Source organism: Heteronotia binoei, chromosome 6 (assembly GCF_032191835.1).
Source record: "Heteronotia binoei isolate CCM8104 ecotype False Entrance Well chromosome 6, APGP_CSIRO_Hbin_v1, whole genome shotgun sequence".
Classification (NCBI taxonomy): domain Eukaryota; kingdom Metazoa; phylum Chordata; class Lepidosauria; order Squamata; family Gekkonidae; genus Heteronotia; species Heteronotia binoei.
Genome location: NC_083228.1, coordinates 94,053,262 through 94,070,314, shown reverse-complemented (window position 1 = coordinate 94,070,314; position 17,053 = coordinate 94,053,262). Strand labels below are relative to the sequence as shown.

General features: G+C 48.3%; 1 protein-coding gene across 1 annotated transcript in view; it reads right to left on the bottom strand.

The window, feature by feature from the left end:
• Positions 1-12,167, bottom strand: part of TRIM42 (tripartite motif containing 42) — a 41,453-nt gene extending 29,286 nt beyond the window's left edge. The window contains exon 1 of the mRNA XM_060242693.1: positions 11,882-12,167. Within this exon, the coding sequence (XP_060098676.1) occupies positions 11,882-12,167 (286 nt within the window). The remainder of the gene's footprint in view (positions 1-11,881) is intronic.
• Between the last annotated feature and the right edge of the window lie 4,886 nt (positions 12,168-17,053).

Sequence of the window (17,053 nt, the reverse complement as noted above, 5' to 3'; positions counted from 1 at the left end):
ATACTGGAATTCCTTGTTAAAAACATATTTTTTTCTGTGTACTTATATCTTAATATTAAATTACTTAATCTGTGTTCCTTTGCATTATAGACATCCTTGGGTGCTACATCACTCTAAGTCACTTGAATGAGATGCCTTCCTTTGCTTGGTTCTCTCACTTGGTTCACATGGCCTTTCATGGAGACATACATCTCTATAGGTCTCTTCTATAGAGATAGTACCCTCATGCTCCCACACACATGATACTGGACAAGCTGGCCATTTGTGATAGGGAAAGCACTATTTAGATTAGGCTACTTTCTCTCCTTTTGACTGCGACCTGAAATGTGAACCAAAACACATTATTCACGTTTTCTTCTTTTTATCCACACAACTGTTGGCACGAGCAACTTAGTATGCCTGGACATGTGCGGGGATGGGACATTGTTAATATAGGTCTCTCCTGTAGAGACAATGTTCTTATACTCCCACACACATGGTGCCAGACAAGCTAGTCATTTGTGATAAGGAAAGTACTCTTTAAATTAGGCTTCTTTCTCTTCTTTTGACTACAATCTCAATGTGAACTGGATCTACTTGAACAAATGTAAAGTTTACCTTTTTTGCAATATACTTCTTGGGAGTTTTATACTACACTCAGTATTATGTTTCTATGACTGGACAAAACTTTGCTATATTAACCAAATATCCCAATAATTACTGCCTTAGATAAGAAGTTATTCTAGCATAGTGAAATGTTGTATTGATATGTGGCTGCCACAGCATCGTCTATATGCTGATGAGATTCTGCCTCACGAATGGGCAATGGTGGGGGGTATGTAAGGACTGTATGAAAGTTAGTCAAATGCCTCACAGTCTCAACAAGAGTTATCATCCTCCAGGTGGTACCTGAAGATCTCTGGCTATTACAGTTGATCTCCAGATGACCAAGATCAATTCCCCTGGAGAAAAAGGCTACTTTGGAGGATGGACTCTATAGATTGCACCCTGCGAAGGTCTCTCCTTTCCTCAAACCCTGCCCTCCCCAGGCTCTACCTCCAAAATCTCCAGGTATTTCCCAGTCCTGAGTTGGCAACCCTAGTCCCAACCCCAAAATGACATAACATCACACCTACAAAAGACTGGCATGAACTTTAAAAACAACAATACATCTATTGGAATCCACAGAGGGCTCCTCTACCCTCTCTTGTCCCAAAGTAGGACAGGGTTCCAATAAATGCAGAAAATCAGCTTAGCATGTGATGGGGAGTTTGCTCCTTACATATGTACTGAAGTGCTGCAATATCGATGACCATGACTAGTTTGGTAATATTCTGTAGTTACTGTGCAGTTGCTCCACACCCTTTTACTTATGTCTGTTGCATAGCCTGCTAGCCCCACTGAGACCAATAAAAGTGTGTACCTCCAAGAGCCTTTGGCTTGCATTAAGACCAGAGGTATGGGAAGACAACCCCAAAATCTAATGGATTTAAGATGTCACATAAATGGAAAAAATAATCAAAGATCTCTACGCTTTAAGATGTCATGAGTGCAGAAAATATACTCCAGGAACTCCTGGCCTTAAGATGTCAGGAGGAAGGGGAAACACATCTGTTTTCACATTTAAGGAAGGTCTCTCAAGACATGACCTGCTATGGAGTAGCTTGGCATCCCAGACATACCAAGAATGTATGTATAAACTACAAACCAGATTTGGAGCACAAATAATTAAAGTTATATTTCCTTTGCAAATGCAATTCCAGGATGATATAACCATAAGCTCAGAAAGGACCATTTGCTCATCTACTGGCTACTATCAGCAGATCCATGTCATCATTCTTACCTATCAAAGAGTTTCTTATGCATTTTCTAAGAACCCTTATGCCATAGAAGGATTATCATAGCTGAGATCCTAAATTTGCACCAATAAGCTCACAATTTTCTATGAGCCTGCTTCGGCGGGGAGGGCAGGATATAAATCCAATAAACCTTAAACCTTACATTTTTTTAAAAAAAAATGTACTAATCAAATTGGTAAACCTGAAGTTTTAGTCCAATGGCACTGCAGATCCTAGTTCTGTACCCCAATAGGCTAATAGCAGACCTTCTCTACTGGCACCCTGGTAAATACAGGTACATAAGAGGCTCACTACAAGTTCTCAATATTTGCAGTAGATTCCTCTCTAAAACAATCCTCCATCATTATGAGCATTAACTCACTGGACCCTTGCTCTTCAAAACAGATGACTTCTGTCCTATTAATTAATCCTTTATGTATTCTTTGCCCTTTTATCTTCATTTCTCCATTCCCCATTCAGGACTGGTTTCCCTAAATATTTGCCTGTCTTTCCCCATTGCATCTTGCTTAGGAACTCCTCTCCTAAGTTCGATTCTTGTTTATCACCCTACACTTTCAGTCCTAGTTTGGGCAACCTCCTTACTTAACTCCATTCTCTGGGTTGGTTTGCTCTAAGTAAAACTAACATAACAAGGAGTAAACATGAATTTAATTGAGTGTCTAGGTTAAAGTAGGTTAGTTGTTTGCAAATTGATTTGTGTTATTTTTCATTATATAATTGCTTGCCCTTTTATTTCTTTTTCTTACTGAGTCCTCATTGTTTTATTTTATGTCTTGTTTATGGTAAGACAGTTACTTGCTGGTGTACCTTCCTCGTCTCCCTTCCATCTTTAATTTGTCTGAGTTCTCTTGTGTCAAACCAGGAGTTGTTTACAACAGACTTAAAGGTTCCTTTTTGCCCCTAGGTGTGTTCTGGCTAGACATATGTAGGGAAAGCTCTTACAAGACTAGTCTGGCATGAGGACTGATTTGGGTAAAGTTGTGTTTCTGTAGAGTAAAAATGTTATTTTTACTTATCCCTCCGTGCATTGCTGGAATATTTTGTAACTAATTCCCAGTTATTTGTTTACATGAGAAGACAGAGTTTAAAACAACAAACTCTTATTAAGAATAATTTAAATTTCCATACACTTTCTCAAGTTTATTTTTGACTCTTATTCTGCTTCAGGCACATGGAGACTGCCTCCACAAAACCTTTCTGTACAATTTACATTCTTCACACAGCATGTGCCCCCCGTCCTTCTCCCTGGCAAAAAAAAAAAAAGTATTGTCCTTATACAAATTATATTTGCAGCAGGCATTTTTAGCACCTTGGCATGACTTAAAATTTTTACTTGCTGCACATCTCAGGTTCAAATCTCCACTCTGTGATGGATGCTTGCTGGCTGAACTTGTAACAACCACCTGCACCTACCTCATGTGACCATAACACGAAGATAAGGAAGCACCTGTGAGTCCATACTGAGGAGAAAGGTGGGATATTAAATAAATAAATGCCCTTTGACATGGAAAACTCGAATTGGATGGTGTTTTGTCTGGGAACATGCTTGTACATTGTGTTAGCAATGGTATGGGAAATGACAGCACCACAGCATTTCTACTGCCCCCAGAAGATGATTGTTGCCTTCCATGCCTTGGTAATATGGACTTTACAGCATTTAAAATAAGGAGGCTAAAAACACACACACACACAAATGAAAGGGTTTTGAAGACTCCTCCCCCCACACACACTTGTAATAATAATTGCAAACACAACACACATTTGCTTAGCTTTCAATGTACAAGCATTCACTTAGGACCCCTCCCCTGCCATACAATACACAAGCCACCCTGTCCCTGGTTTGAGCCAACTTGACATGGCTTTCATCCAGCTGGCACAGAAAGGGAGCCATGCCATAGAGATCCATCCACCAAGCCACATAACTTAAATGGAAGATCTATCCAGGCTGCCTGCATTCCTCACTCTGGGTAGCACAACTCAAGGGCTGATCCTGACAGACCCCTAGCTTCGAAAGTGGGGTTGGTAAATGGTGCTTTCCTAGCCACATATCAATCACCCAACACAATCCTGCCGCCAACCAGGCCAAGCCTCAGCTTAGGCCCTGGCAACCACTGGAAGGCCTAACACTACCCACAGCACTTGCCATAAAATGTTATTACCCTTCTCAGAGAGATGGACACCATCACCTTTGCGGAGGTGTAAACTCAGGCCGAATGCACAGGTGAGGCAAATAGTGGTCCAACCCCACAAACAAGACCTTTCTAATTTCCCTGTTAGCCTTAAGATGGGCTCTATAATTTCTCCTAGGGCCCCACACACCTCACCAAACTAGGTGTGGTATTATGGCAGACCAAACTACAAAGACCCCAGGCCATTTGTTCCTTATAGCCTGCAGTTCCTCCTGAGCTCTAAACACCAGGGCCTTCCCATTAACTATCCCCACGTAAATAACCAACATCTGGGGAAGAAGACCCTGATTCCCTTAAGCAGCAACAGCACAAGGCCCAGCCATTGAGTCCCTGGCACCCCCTCCACTCAACAGCAGCTCACTGGCTAAGTTCCAGCTGAGAGCCGACAAAAGTTCTTCAAGCCCAGTGAGCTGCCTGAAAAAAAAAAAAAACTGTGCCTACAGATGAGAACTCATGTCCTCTTGCCAGAAACAATAGCACCTAAACAACAACAACAATTAACCATGAAGCAACAACTCATGGACCAATGAGAAGCTGAACATAGGGCTTATAAGCAGATGAACACTACCTATCCAGCTGCTGAATCTTGGGCTGAATCTCCAGGGGTGAAGTAGTGGAGGCCACCCAAATCCAAAAAGAATGAGTGCCAAACTTCACCCCAGACAACCCCAGCTTAGCTAAAGCACCAGGGGTCACTGCCCAAATTGATGCTTCATCAAAGGACTACTGTCCAAGTGATGAAACAGGAAACCATCACTCGAACTCCAAGCTGCAAATTGTTCACCAGGGCAACAACAGGACACAACTCCTAACTGGAGCAAGGGCCCAATGTAATCATGGTTCCTCTTTGATGCTGTTCCATCTTAGAATGCCTAACCATGATGTAAGCCTTTCCCATGGCTAACCTCAGATCCTTAGCTAACAAAATATAGCCCAACATGTCATTGTGCTATTGTGTGACCAACTCGCTAACACAGAGGACCCCAAAGAGTGCTACTAATGCCACCATGTGAATAGAGCAGGCCTCAAATTCAGACATACAAACCTCCCCCTATGTCCCTCACAATCCCTTGAGGACCAAAGGAGAGATAGGTTGCCTTACATTCTTCTGCTGACCTGCCTCACCCATCTACCTTCCAACATCTTCTGCAATCAGATGCTGCTGGTATCCTTTTGGAAACCTGAAGTCTCACCAGCATCAAAGGCAGTCCCTAATAGACCATACGGCCAACCACTTAACTTTTAGGACAAGTCAATAATGGAGCAAGTGCTCCACTGGGAAGGGCCAACTACACAGTACCCTACCTCTGACCTAAGCTCCTTGAACTGCCAAACAGCACACTCATATGCTCTCTTGGTGTTGGGGGCAATTGCTAGGCCTATTGCTCTGCAGGCTTTGACCCTCCAATCATCCATAACTCTGGGGGCATTCTTGCTGAATGTTTGTCAGCTTCTGGGTCCAGCTGATGAAACTTCTTCATCTGTTTAAGAGAGAGTGTCAGCTATCCCATAATCCACCCCAGGTACATGTTTGGCCAAAAACAATATGTTACGCCAGAGTCAACACAGAGTGAAGGCCCTCACTAACCTCATAATCTGTGGAGACTTGAATGAGAGGGAATTAATGATGTTAACCATAACCAAGTTGTTACACCAAAAGTGGACCATATGCTTGGTGAAATTGTTCCCCACAGTCAAACTGTCAGCAGGATGGGGAAAAACTTGAGGAGGGTGAGATTCCTGCTTATGCCTGCTACAACCCAATCCTTGGGCCATTCTTCTCACACAATGTCCAGGGAAGTAGACTTCAAAACCCTGAGAACCTGCAGCATCAGACATGACCTGAAGCTCGACTTCAAGTTTCAGATCCTCTTTCCTAAATTATACGCCATTAAAAGACTCCAAAAACTCCTGCCATACCTGAGATCAGTACGCCATTAAAAGACTCCAAAAACTCCTGCCAAACCTGAGATCAGTGCATATACTGCTCGTGATACATGCCCTGTGCTGAAGGAGGTCAGAATAGCCATAGCATCACAGAGCCTCTACAAAAAGGCCTGCCCAGGGGCCATGACCTTACATGCAAAATTGAGATACCCTGTCAGCTGCTGAAATTTCAGCAGGGTAGCTTTTCGCCTAACAAGGAAGATGGCAACCCTACATTTCAAATCTAACACCTTATCAGCAGACATAGGGTTGCCAGTTGGGTGGAAGGAGATCAAAAGCAATGCTTCTGTGTAAACTGTCTGAACAGATTTCTTAAAGGAATAAAGACATAAAACATCAAATTAGCAAAATATCTAGTTTCTTTATTAGTGCAACTATTAAACACAGAAAATCAATGAAACAAAGCTGGAAGAGGACACAGCCTACTAAACATCTCAGTCCATAAGTAGTTCAACAGGTAAGTCCTCCCCCCCCCCAAGTTTGACGTCCACATTACCAATGTGCTCAAATGAGGTGGACTGCAAACAATTAAGGCAGACTTAATCCATCCAGAAGATTCTCTGGAGTGAAATAATTAAATGAAAGTCTTCATATGCAAGCTCAAGCTGAATGGGCTTCCTGGGAGTTCTGAGCCTCGTTTTTACCCAATGGGCTTTTTCAAAGCTTTAATGCATGTCTTAGCACTTCCAATCGATCACTTCCACTCTCTTATACTTCCCAAACAGGTTACAATCTCAACCTGGTTCAGAAAGTGGAGTGGGGAGGGAAATGTTTGCAGGGTACTTCATTATACCCTATGGAGACCAATTCCCAAAGGGTATAATGGAGAATTGATCTGTGGGTATCTGGGGCTCTGGGGGGGGGGCGTGTTTTTTGAGGGAGAGGCACCAAATTTTCAGCATAGCATCTAGGGCTTCTCCTAAAAACACCCCCCACACTTCAAAAATATTGTATCAGAGGGTCCAATTCTATGAGCCTCAAAAGAAGATGCCCCTATCCATTATTTCCAGTGAAGGGAAGGCATTTAAAAGGAGTATGGTCCCTTTATATGTGATTGCCAGAACCCTCTTTGGAGTTCAATTGTGCTCCTCACAACTTTGCTTCTGGCTCCACCCCCAAAGTCCACAGATATTTCTTCAGTCAGACTCACAACCCTAGCAGACAAGCGGGGCAACTGTGAACTGTATCAAACTTGACACCCAAGAAGGTTAAGCCTGAGCTAGACCCTCAGTTTTCTCATGTGCCAGCAGAACTCCCAGTTCAGATGCCAAACTGAGAAAGCTTACTAGCAGTGTAGCACATTGGCCAGAACCCACCAGACCCACAAACAAGAAATGGTCCAAATAATATGTGACATCCCGAAAACCAGACTTCTCCATCACTGCTCACTTCAGGAATGGTTGGGCATGCCCAAATTAGGTTGGGCAGGGGAGATTCCCTGCAACCAGAGTGGAGGGTGAATCTGGTCCCACTGAAGGGAGGGGTTCATGGCTGCCCACATACAAAATTCTTTATTGTATTGCAGCCAGGCTGGACCAATAACCCCGTGTACCCCTTGTAAAAATATCCAAATATCCAAACAAGTAGCGCTCCAAGGTTGGGAACATGATATAACACCAGTGAATATGAGGAAACCAGGCAACCAGTTGGCCTCTGTCCTGTCAACCTTATGCTTCCTTAACTTCTCCTTATCATTGTATTCAAAATCTTCTTTATCCTTCTTCTTGATTTTACGATATAGAAGGGAGAAGACATTTATGTACTTAGCTTTACATATTCTTCCTTGGTTGCTGGCAACAGTTGATCACCCAAAGGAAAAGCCATGTCCCCAAAAGGCAATGCCTTAACAGGCACAAAGGCATAAGCGGCACCCCATGGAGGCAAATAACCCCAGCCACGCAGGGTGCCATAGGCACTGCTGAAGTCTGACCTGGAAACCTGCCCCATGCCATCTGTGGATTAAGTTGCCCTGACCCCAGGGACCCCAAGCCTGAACCAACCCAGGAGAGTGTGCATTGCTGGACTCACCAGCTGAGTCCAAGACTCTTGAGTCTAATGTTGCCACCTCTGAATCAGCATGCTGGTCCTGCCAAGCCAGCCACAAGCAGCTTCATCATCTGTCCCCAAGGACATAACTCCTCCACCACTGCCCCTTGGTGGGTTGGAAGACCTAACCTCAAGAAGTGACAATCTGGTTAAAACAGAAGCCTGAAACCTAGTGTTAGTGGCAAGCCTCATCTGCTTCCTACTACCCTCCCCTTTGCCAGGTTGCTGGTCAGGAAGGATAACACCAGAGAGCTGCTCAAGAGCTACAAGCCTCTCCAAAATGACATCCCCTTCATCCTCCTCAAAGAAGGAAATAGCAGGCTGGTGGGGAGGTGGCATATGCTAATGAGTTATGCTAAGGAGCTCCACCATATATTTTTCTACAAAACAACCCCTGCCTAGGATGGCTGTCCCACCCTGGCTGAATCAACTAGTCTAGTGAGGAAGGGGTAGAACCCTAGCCACACATGAGTTACTTCCATGGAGGCTGCAATAGCCTCGGACCCAGTGGCACCATCATTCATTGAAGTCTGCCACCACTGAACTCCAAAGGGCCTTCACCCTCACAACTGACTCCCTGAAGCAAAGCCCAGAGGAAGGAGCAGCACCACATCACTCAATGTTGTCTGAGCATGAAAGCAAAGACTAGAAGAGGTGACTGCACAGCCCACCACTAAAGAGGGCTGGCTCCACCCCACCCCCTGCCAGAACCTGTATGGCATTCAGCTGCCCTTTCCTATAGATAGTTGTTTTCTGTTCTATAACCTGCTTGTTAACTTGAATATTGATAGCTGCTTACTTGCCCCCCCAGTCGGAATGAAGAGGCAGACACAATTGTTGGGTTTTAAACCGGGCCGCTTTATTAGGCTTAACAAATATAACTGGCAGGGGGGGGGGGGGAAACCAGACCAGACAAGCCCTGGGGTCAACACCTGGACCCCGCCTTGTCCAAAGGGCGAGCCACCCTGCCCCCAGCACAAACCCGCCGTAATCGGGTTGTAACTGAGCGGCCAGGCCTCCAGCCATCACCAACCGGGCTGGCATCAATCCCCATGGAAAGATCCAACCAGGTGAGGCTTCCTGTGATCTGCATCACCGTACTGAGCCGTTTAGCCCATCTACGGTTCCTGCAGACCACCGCACCACCGGTGCTAGGCCATAGGTGCTCCCCTGGAAAACCCAGTGGCCAAACCTCCTCCAGCCTGCGACCGAACTAATACTCAACAAAACCTAACCTGCTAGGCAGTACAAGGTAGGCGAAAAACACCCCCGCGAAGGCCAATTGTGCGGGAGCGAAAAAATTCCTACCTGGCCCCAAAAGGCGACCGGCATGTACCTGTACTGCCAATGGGAAGGGTGGGCGGGCAGAGAGCCGAAACAAAACTGCGTGGAAAGGCGGGAGCCGGGGCTTATATAGCCCCGACTCCGCGCCTTGCAGAAACACCCGTATGTCGGGTGATCTTGCTGCCACTTCCTCCTTCCGGGGCTGCAAAGGCGGCCCCCAGCCTATCGCCAGCAAGCTGGCTAGGCTGGGAAGGGGCCGGACCTTGCCCCCCCAGTCGGAATGAAGAGGCAGACACAATTGTTGGGTTTTAAACCGGGCCGCTTTATTAGGCTTAACAAATATAACTGGCAGGGGGGGGGGGGAAACCAGACCAGACAAGCCCTGGGGTCAACACCTGGACCCCGCCTTGTCCAAAGGGCGAGCCACCCTGCCCCCAGCACAAACCCGCCGTAATCGGGTTGTAACTGAGCGGCCAGGCCTCCAGCCATCACCAACCGGGCTGGCATCAATCCCCATGGAAAGATCCAACCAGGTGAGGCTTCCTGTGATCTGCATCACCGTACTGAGCCGTTTAGCCCATCTACGGTTCCTGCAGACCACCGCACCACCGGTGCTAGGCCATAGGTGCTCCCCTGGAAAACCCAGTGGCCAAACCTCCTCCAGCCACCGCCAATGCCAAGCCTCTGCTTAGGCATTAGCGCCCCAACGGGTGGCCCAGAGCCAGCCGCACCCCCTGCCTGATTTCCTCTAAAAAGGCCCGGTTGCCCAAATGAATAAATGAACGCCATCCGGCCGATACAGGTCCACTTGGTTGACCTGTATGGCCGGATGAGGGAGGAAAATTCCTAGTCCGCCCTCCATGGCCTTCCGAATGGCCCTATTGGCCTTACGTCTGGCCCGCTCAATTCCACCCGGCGAAATAGCGTGCCTCCACACCCTGCGTGGCGAAATCGCCGACCACACCAATGTGGCCCCAGGCCACCTGCGACGAATTTCGTGGAGGTCAGCCAGCACCTGCTGGGACAGAGCCTTCCCACGCAGCAACCCCAAGTCGTTCCCACCCAAGTGAACGACCAGGATGTGAGGAGCAACGCCCCTCGCTCCTTGAACAACAGTGGCAAGCCATTCCACAGTGGCCCCTGCACCGAGACCGAGCTGGGTACCCACAGGAGCCCATCTGGCGTAATGGGCAGCCCAAAAAACCATGCTGCGCCCGCAGATGAGAACCCGCCTTCTCTCACCCCGAGCCACAGCACCTGAAAAAACAAACAACAGTCAGCAACCTGCACAAAATTAACCAACCACCCAACAGCCTGCTAGGTGACCAAGGGGCACACATAGCTTGTAAGCCGCCGACCGCCATCGGCCGCTATGCTGGATGGCAGAGGGCACGCAGCCCAAAGCAGCAGCTGTGGACCCGCAATAGCCAGCATCAGCCCTGTACGGGGGTGTGTGGCCAATAGCCTACTGAGGGCCGGCAGGCGGAGGGGGCTGGGCCCCTTTCCCAAGCGGCTGCAAACCGCCGCCGCCTCCGGGGCGCTTACCGCCCGCTCCAGGCTTTGCTCTACTGCAGGCCGACAACGCGTGGGGCCCACTGCACAGCGGACATTCATGACGGAATTTACAAGACTCCCTGGGGCAGGCCCCCTTGGAGGCAAACTCCCAGCATAACAACCGGGAATGATCCGGCTGGCCCGCGGAGACGCGGGCGCCTGGGGTAGCCTCCTGTTGCTGTGCTCTCTGCACCAAATGGCCGCTATCTGACCTATCCCCGGAATTCGGTTTTGCCGGGGCCATCAGCTGCAACCACAGCTGCTGATTTATCTGGTCCCACGGCATTCCCGGGTTGACGGCGGCCCGCATCCGGAAAGCTTCGTCGTATTGCAGCCATGCTGCCCCGGCGAAGTCCGTGTAAGCCCTATAGACTATATCAATATATTGAAAGAGGGCGGCCGCCCTAGCCGGCTGTGCCCTTGCGATGACCCCGGCATAGATCAGGAAGCCGGGCAACCAATTTGACCAGGCCCTGTCAACCTTCCTACGCTTTATCTTTTCCTTGTCCCTGTCGTCGAGCTCATCCTTACTTTTCTTCTCGAGCTCCCGAAACAAGAGACCAAAGACATCGACGTACTCCCCGCGAAGGATTTTCTCGCGGGTGGCCGCCGTCAAATGCTCCCCCAAAGGCAAGGAAGTGTCACCGTAAGGGAGAGCATGAAAGGGGATACTTGCATAGGGGTTTGGAGGATAAAACCACCCACCCCCTTGAACTACAGGCCTTGCCCCCTGCAATTGTGCCCCCTGTTGGTCGCCCCATGGCAAAATGCCCGGAGTGGGCAGTGAGGGAGGGGCCGCAGGGGGTGCCCCAGCGCCCCCCTGCTGACCAATAGGGGTAGGAACTGCACTGGACAACCAACTGGGTGCATGCCAACCCCAAGCCCATGGCTGAGCAGGGCCCAACTGTTCGCAGGCACCAAACCACCCGGGCCCCCATCCCGCCCCACTTGGCCCCGGCAAATGGGGCGTTGGCTGGGCGGGACCCCAAGGCCAACCTTGAACCGGCAGAGTAGGGGGCTTACCACCGCCACCCGGAAAAACGCCCAAACCTCCAGGGGGCTGCGTCCCCCCGCTTCCAGACGCCCCGCCCGATGGCGTGCCCGACGGGCCTTCACCTGGATCCTCTTCTTGGTCAGGGTCCAGCGGCGCTTCGGGCTCCGACTGCCCGCCCTGTAAAGCAGACAGCCTTGCAAGCAATTCAGATTCAAACGTCAGCCGCGCTGACCGACCGGTGGCACGGCGACGGCCATCCCAAATGGGTGCGCCCCTGGCAACACATTCCTGTTCGAGGGCATCCAATTGACTCATAATGGCGAGACGAACCCGCTCACTCTGACCCTGATCCTCGGCAGGGGCTCCTTGCTGACCCCGCCCCCGGGGTGGGCGAGCGGGCTGCTTGCCCTTAGATTTGCCCTGTCCCTTTTTTGGTGCCATCCTCTACGGTGACCAACAAAGAAAGGCTGGGGCTTACGAACGACCCAAAGGCACCTTTCGGCCCCACCCACCGAACCCTGGGAGGGGATATATACACTCCTGTCGGTAAGGTAACCCAAGCAGCCGGTACCAAACCCAGGACAGGCACCACCCTTGGGCTTCCCACCACAAGGGTAAGGAGGGGATGATAGAGGGGGGGGGGGGAGTTTGGTAAAGACCAAGCCAAAGTATTGTCTTCTCAAACTGGCAGTGGCTCTCCAGGGCCTCCAGCCACTCCACCCTTGGAAAAGGAAGCAGGGTGGGGAGGGAAGAGTGGCTCACAACCTCACCGGCAAAGGAAACCAGGCTCCCTTTCAAGGCAGAAAAACGCCCGGGAAAGGGCAGCCTAATATTGGCCAGCCACCCCCGCTCCCGTTACTAGGAGCCGCCGCGCACAGCCGTGCTAAACAAAGTCAATGAGGAGGAAATGGCCCAGCAAATGGCCCCTCCCGGCCTCCCCCCGAGCCCTCAGGTACCACTGCCCTTTCGCTGCGCTTCTCGGCCCGCAAGCGCGTCACGCCGCCACGTAGCTGATCCAAGGGAAGCTCCCCGCCCTGTCCGGAACAGCCGCCGCAAGCGCGCCAAACAGCTGATCGGCCAAAGCTCGCCACGCTGCTCTCAACAGCCGCCGCAAGCGCGCCTCGCCGCGCGAAGACAGGCCGCCCGCGCTAGTCAGCTGCTCCTCCGAAGCTCCTTAGCTCTGCAGGCCACAACCCTGCAGCAACGACGGACGTGGCTCTCTCCAGAGAGCCGAAACAAAACTGCGTGGAAAGGCGGGAGCCGGGGCTTATATAGCCCCGACTCCGCGCCTTGCAGAAACACCCGTATGTCGGGTGATCTTGCTGCCACTTCCTCCTTCCGGGGCTGCAAAGGCGGCCCCCAGCCTATCGCCAGCAAGCTGGCTAGGCTGGGAAGGGGCCGGACCTTTCCATCAGTTTTAAATATGTGCTTTGGACAAGGAAAAAAGCCGGGAAAGGCTTCAAAATGTAACAGCCAACTCCTGGACGAGAAAGCAATGATATATGCAACTGTCTGAAATATTTATTTGTTGTTTTGACCAAGTCCACTAATTCACAGCTACAACAGTGCTTTGGCAGCATGTTATAAAATTCATAAAGTCATTTTCAAGAATAAACCATCTGGAACAGCAAAGCTAACCTTTGGCATGCTAAGCAAGATTCCAAAGTAATGCTGGTGGTTTCTCTGCTCACTATTTTTTCAGCATTTCTTTCTCCATAATAAAGGTTGCATCAGGCTGAAAATGAGTAGTCTAACTTGCATCAAAAGGAAGCTACTATGCCATCCTGGGGCAAATGTCTCCAACAAACAAACAACCAAACTAAACAACAATAAAACAAAGTTGAACTCTAACTTTGTTCTGTTGTTTCAGACCAACATGGCTACCCACTTGAATCAAACAGGTGGCTGCTGTTGCCTGCCATTATTGGTGAAGTTGTTCTACATTTCTGTACTCATATATATGGTAGTAGAAGAAAAGCATATGGCAATTAAAAAAAATTCCGGCATGTGGTACAGTGTTTCTGGGGTTGTACCATTTCAAAATGGAGGTAGAGATTACATGTTTGAATGGTCTTCTGTGAATGTGTGTGTATGTTATACCCTGTTGAAAGCTTGTGTATGTGTGAGGAAGATATAAAAGAGCATTCAGATCTGTGATTTGCCTCCTGCATTTTGAAATGGTGCAGCTCCAAGAGTGCTGTACCATATGATTTTTTTTCTGAACACATACATGAGTGCAATTTGTTTATATTACTCTGCCAAGACTGCCAGAGTACAGCTGCTGCACAGAGCTGAATTAGTCAAGCGAAAGGTTTATTATACATTGTCCTTCCTTCAAGAAGCTGAAGGCACTGTGCATGGCTCTTTTGTCCTCACAATGGCCCAATAAATTTAGACTGAATGGGTGACTAGTCCAAGGTCACCAAGTGAATTTCAAGGCTGAATAAGGATTTAAACACAGGGGTTTTTTTGGGGGGGGGGGGTTTGGGGGGGGGGGGTCCCGGTCCACCACTCTAACTACTGCACTATGGCTTGTGCCTTCCATTGCCTCCTGGACCTGTGCCACTGGATTCAAGCACCCAAGATCCTGAAGTGCTGCCTAGTACCATCAGTGTTTGTCTTGTTCCTGATTGCTGCTGGTGCAGGTGCATGCCTTGCTTGAGGTGACAAATTGCTTTACCAGAACACCACACTTGCTGTCCAGTGGTGACTTTCTCCTCTTACATGAATGACTGATTCCTTATTTCAATGTTTTCCCTTTTTTCCCTTGTTTGTTTTCAAGGCCATTTTTCCAGCAGTGTTAATAAAAACATCAGACTAGGATTAAACACAGCTGCATAGCCAGGATTTTTTGGGGGAAGGGGTGCCAGGGTATGTGTGGGGCAAAGCTATTTTAATTACATTAAATAAGCAGTGTCCCCACCCCAAACTTCCCATGGCTTAAGCTCTTCCACCCCTGCAGGCATAGAGGGGAGGCAGAGGAGGAACAGCTGCTTGCCCTGGCTCTTCCTGCTTGGCAAACCAGACCAGTATTGCTGAAGCTGAGCGACTGTTGCACTGGCCCTGAGGAAGAGCTGCAGGAAGGAAGGAGGGTTAGAGAATTTGCTTCAGGCTGTCAGCGGCACAGCTTAAGCAACAGTGGCCCAGCCTACCAAGCAGGAGGAGCCATACCATATTGCACTACCCTCACCCAACACCCCCACCCCAATCTTAAACCACAGCCATACATCACACCAAAATGAGGGTTAGATAATTGCTTTGGCCTTCTTCCAATGTGGCAGTGGAAGATTGGAATGCGGGGCTCTGAAGATTCAATAGAGGGCTCAGCCCCTAAAGCCCCACCATTAGTTACAGCCCTGAACACACCTTAGCCACCTTTCAGCCCTGACTTGGATAGCCCAGGATAGCCAGATCTCATCAGAAGCTAAACAAAATTGGCCCTGGCTAGGATGGGAGACCTCACAGGGAATACCAGGGTTGTGATGTGCAGACAGGCAATGGCAAACCACCTTTGAATATCTCTTGCCTTGAAAACCCTTTGTGGTTGCCATAAGTCAGCTGTGACTGGAGAGCAAAAAACAAACAAACGCCCACCTTTCTCCCTCATGGAACTCAGGATGGCTTATAAACATAATGCTGGATCAAAGCCACTGCAGATATAACTTCTTGCACTTCTCTCTCCTTCATTTATGTTGGTCGTAAAGGTGCCACTGGACTCAAAATTTGTTCTGTTTCAGACCTACACAGCTGCTCACCTGGACCTTGCCTTCAGCATTTCCCCCACTGTTGAAATTTACTCCCCTTCATCTTATCTGGTAACACAACACACACAGTAATGGCAATATCTAATTTCTGTTTACTGCAAAAAAAAATGTTCTGAATTCTCAATAGGAGAATATTGCTTAAACCCCAGTGAACTTGTAGCAATTGTTCTAATATCTTGTTTTGTATGGGAAAAAGCAGGTGCTCAGCCCAGCAGTGTGTGCTGCCCCAGCAGTATGAAAACAGCTATTATTCACATAACAGAGTCTAAAATGCACATAACTTTAAAACACACACTTTTTTTGCAACATGAATTCACAATATTGAAGTACAGCTAATTATCATAACACCAAAGGGCAAAACTTACCTTCAAATCATAGAGTTTCCAATGTTGTCAGTTCTGATATGTTGTGATTATTGGGAAGTCCTGAATTAGCCTGGAGTAAAACTTTAAAAATGAATAAACTTCATTGTACAACTGCATGCATTTAAATCTGGAAGAGCCTACAGGATTTATAACAAGTGCAAGTTAACAAACTGTAGATAACTTTGGCACTATGTGATAGGCAATGTGCCTTTTGGCTGAGGTGAGATTTAAGGATGTCGGATCCCAAACTGGTGCAGTTTTCCAGGGTCAAATGAAGGATGTTTATAACTGGAGTCTGTGGCAGAATTGATGGAAGAAGTTCTCCAGTTCACTGATTTTATTTTTTAAAAAATATATGCTTAACCCGAAAAGTGAGATCTGGAAATATTCTGCAAATGTCCTTCCTGCTATCTATTTAAAAGGGAGAGTTGAAAACCAAGATCTTTTAGAAATATAACATAGTAGGAATAAGGCCCATTGTGAAGGAAAATATAACAGGCTCTAGAAGGAGGCTCTGGGTGAGTGCCCCCCCCTTGCTGTTTTCCCACCCACCCAAGTGAAGGCATTCACTCTCCCCACCATCTGGAGAGTGGTTCTAATTCTGAGTGATCTCAAGCCCTCACCTGGAGATTGGCAACAGTGGTTTCCCAGGAGGAAATGGCTGATTAGGGAAGTGGAGTCTATGGCATTGTCCCACCCCCCTCAAACCCACCCTCTCCAGGCTCCATCCCTCAAATCTCCAGGTAGTTGGCGACTGCTAAGTCACACTGGTTGTCATGGGAGCGGGGCTGCTGCTGAACAGGAGCAAGCAGCCAGACCTATTTTAGTCATGTCAGTCAGGTGGCATCAAGTCACTCAGAGGGTACTGCCAATAGTTTGTTGAGTGCACCCATCAGCCAATGGGAGTGCTTCATTTGGCCACCACAATTAGGAAATGATTATCTATGATATGTGGTAGGGAACAGTGTATTTGGACATGTTTAATTTAAAGTTGCAGATATTCTTCCCCATTTGGTGCCAGCCTCTACTCAGTCTCCCTTCCACTCACATCGTTTCCAACATGTACATCCTA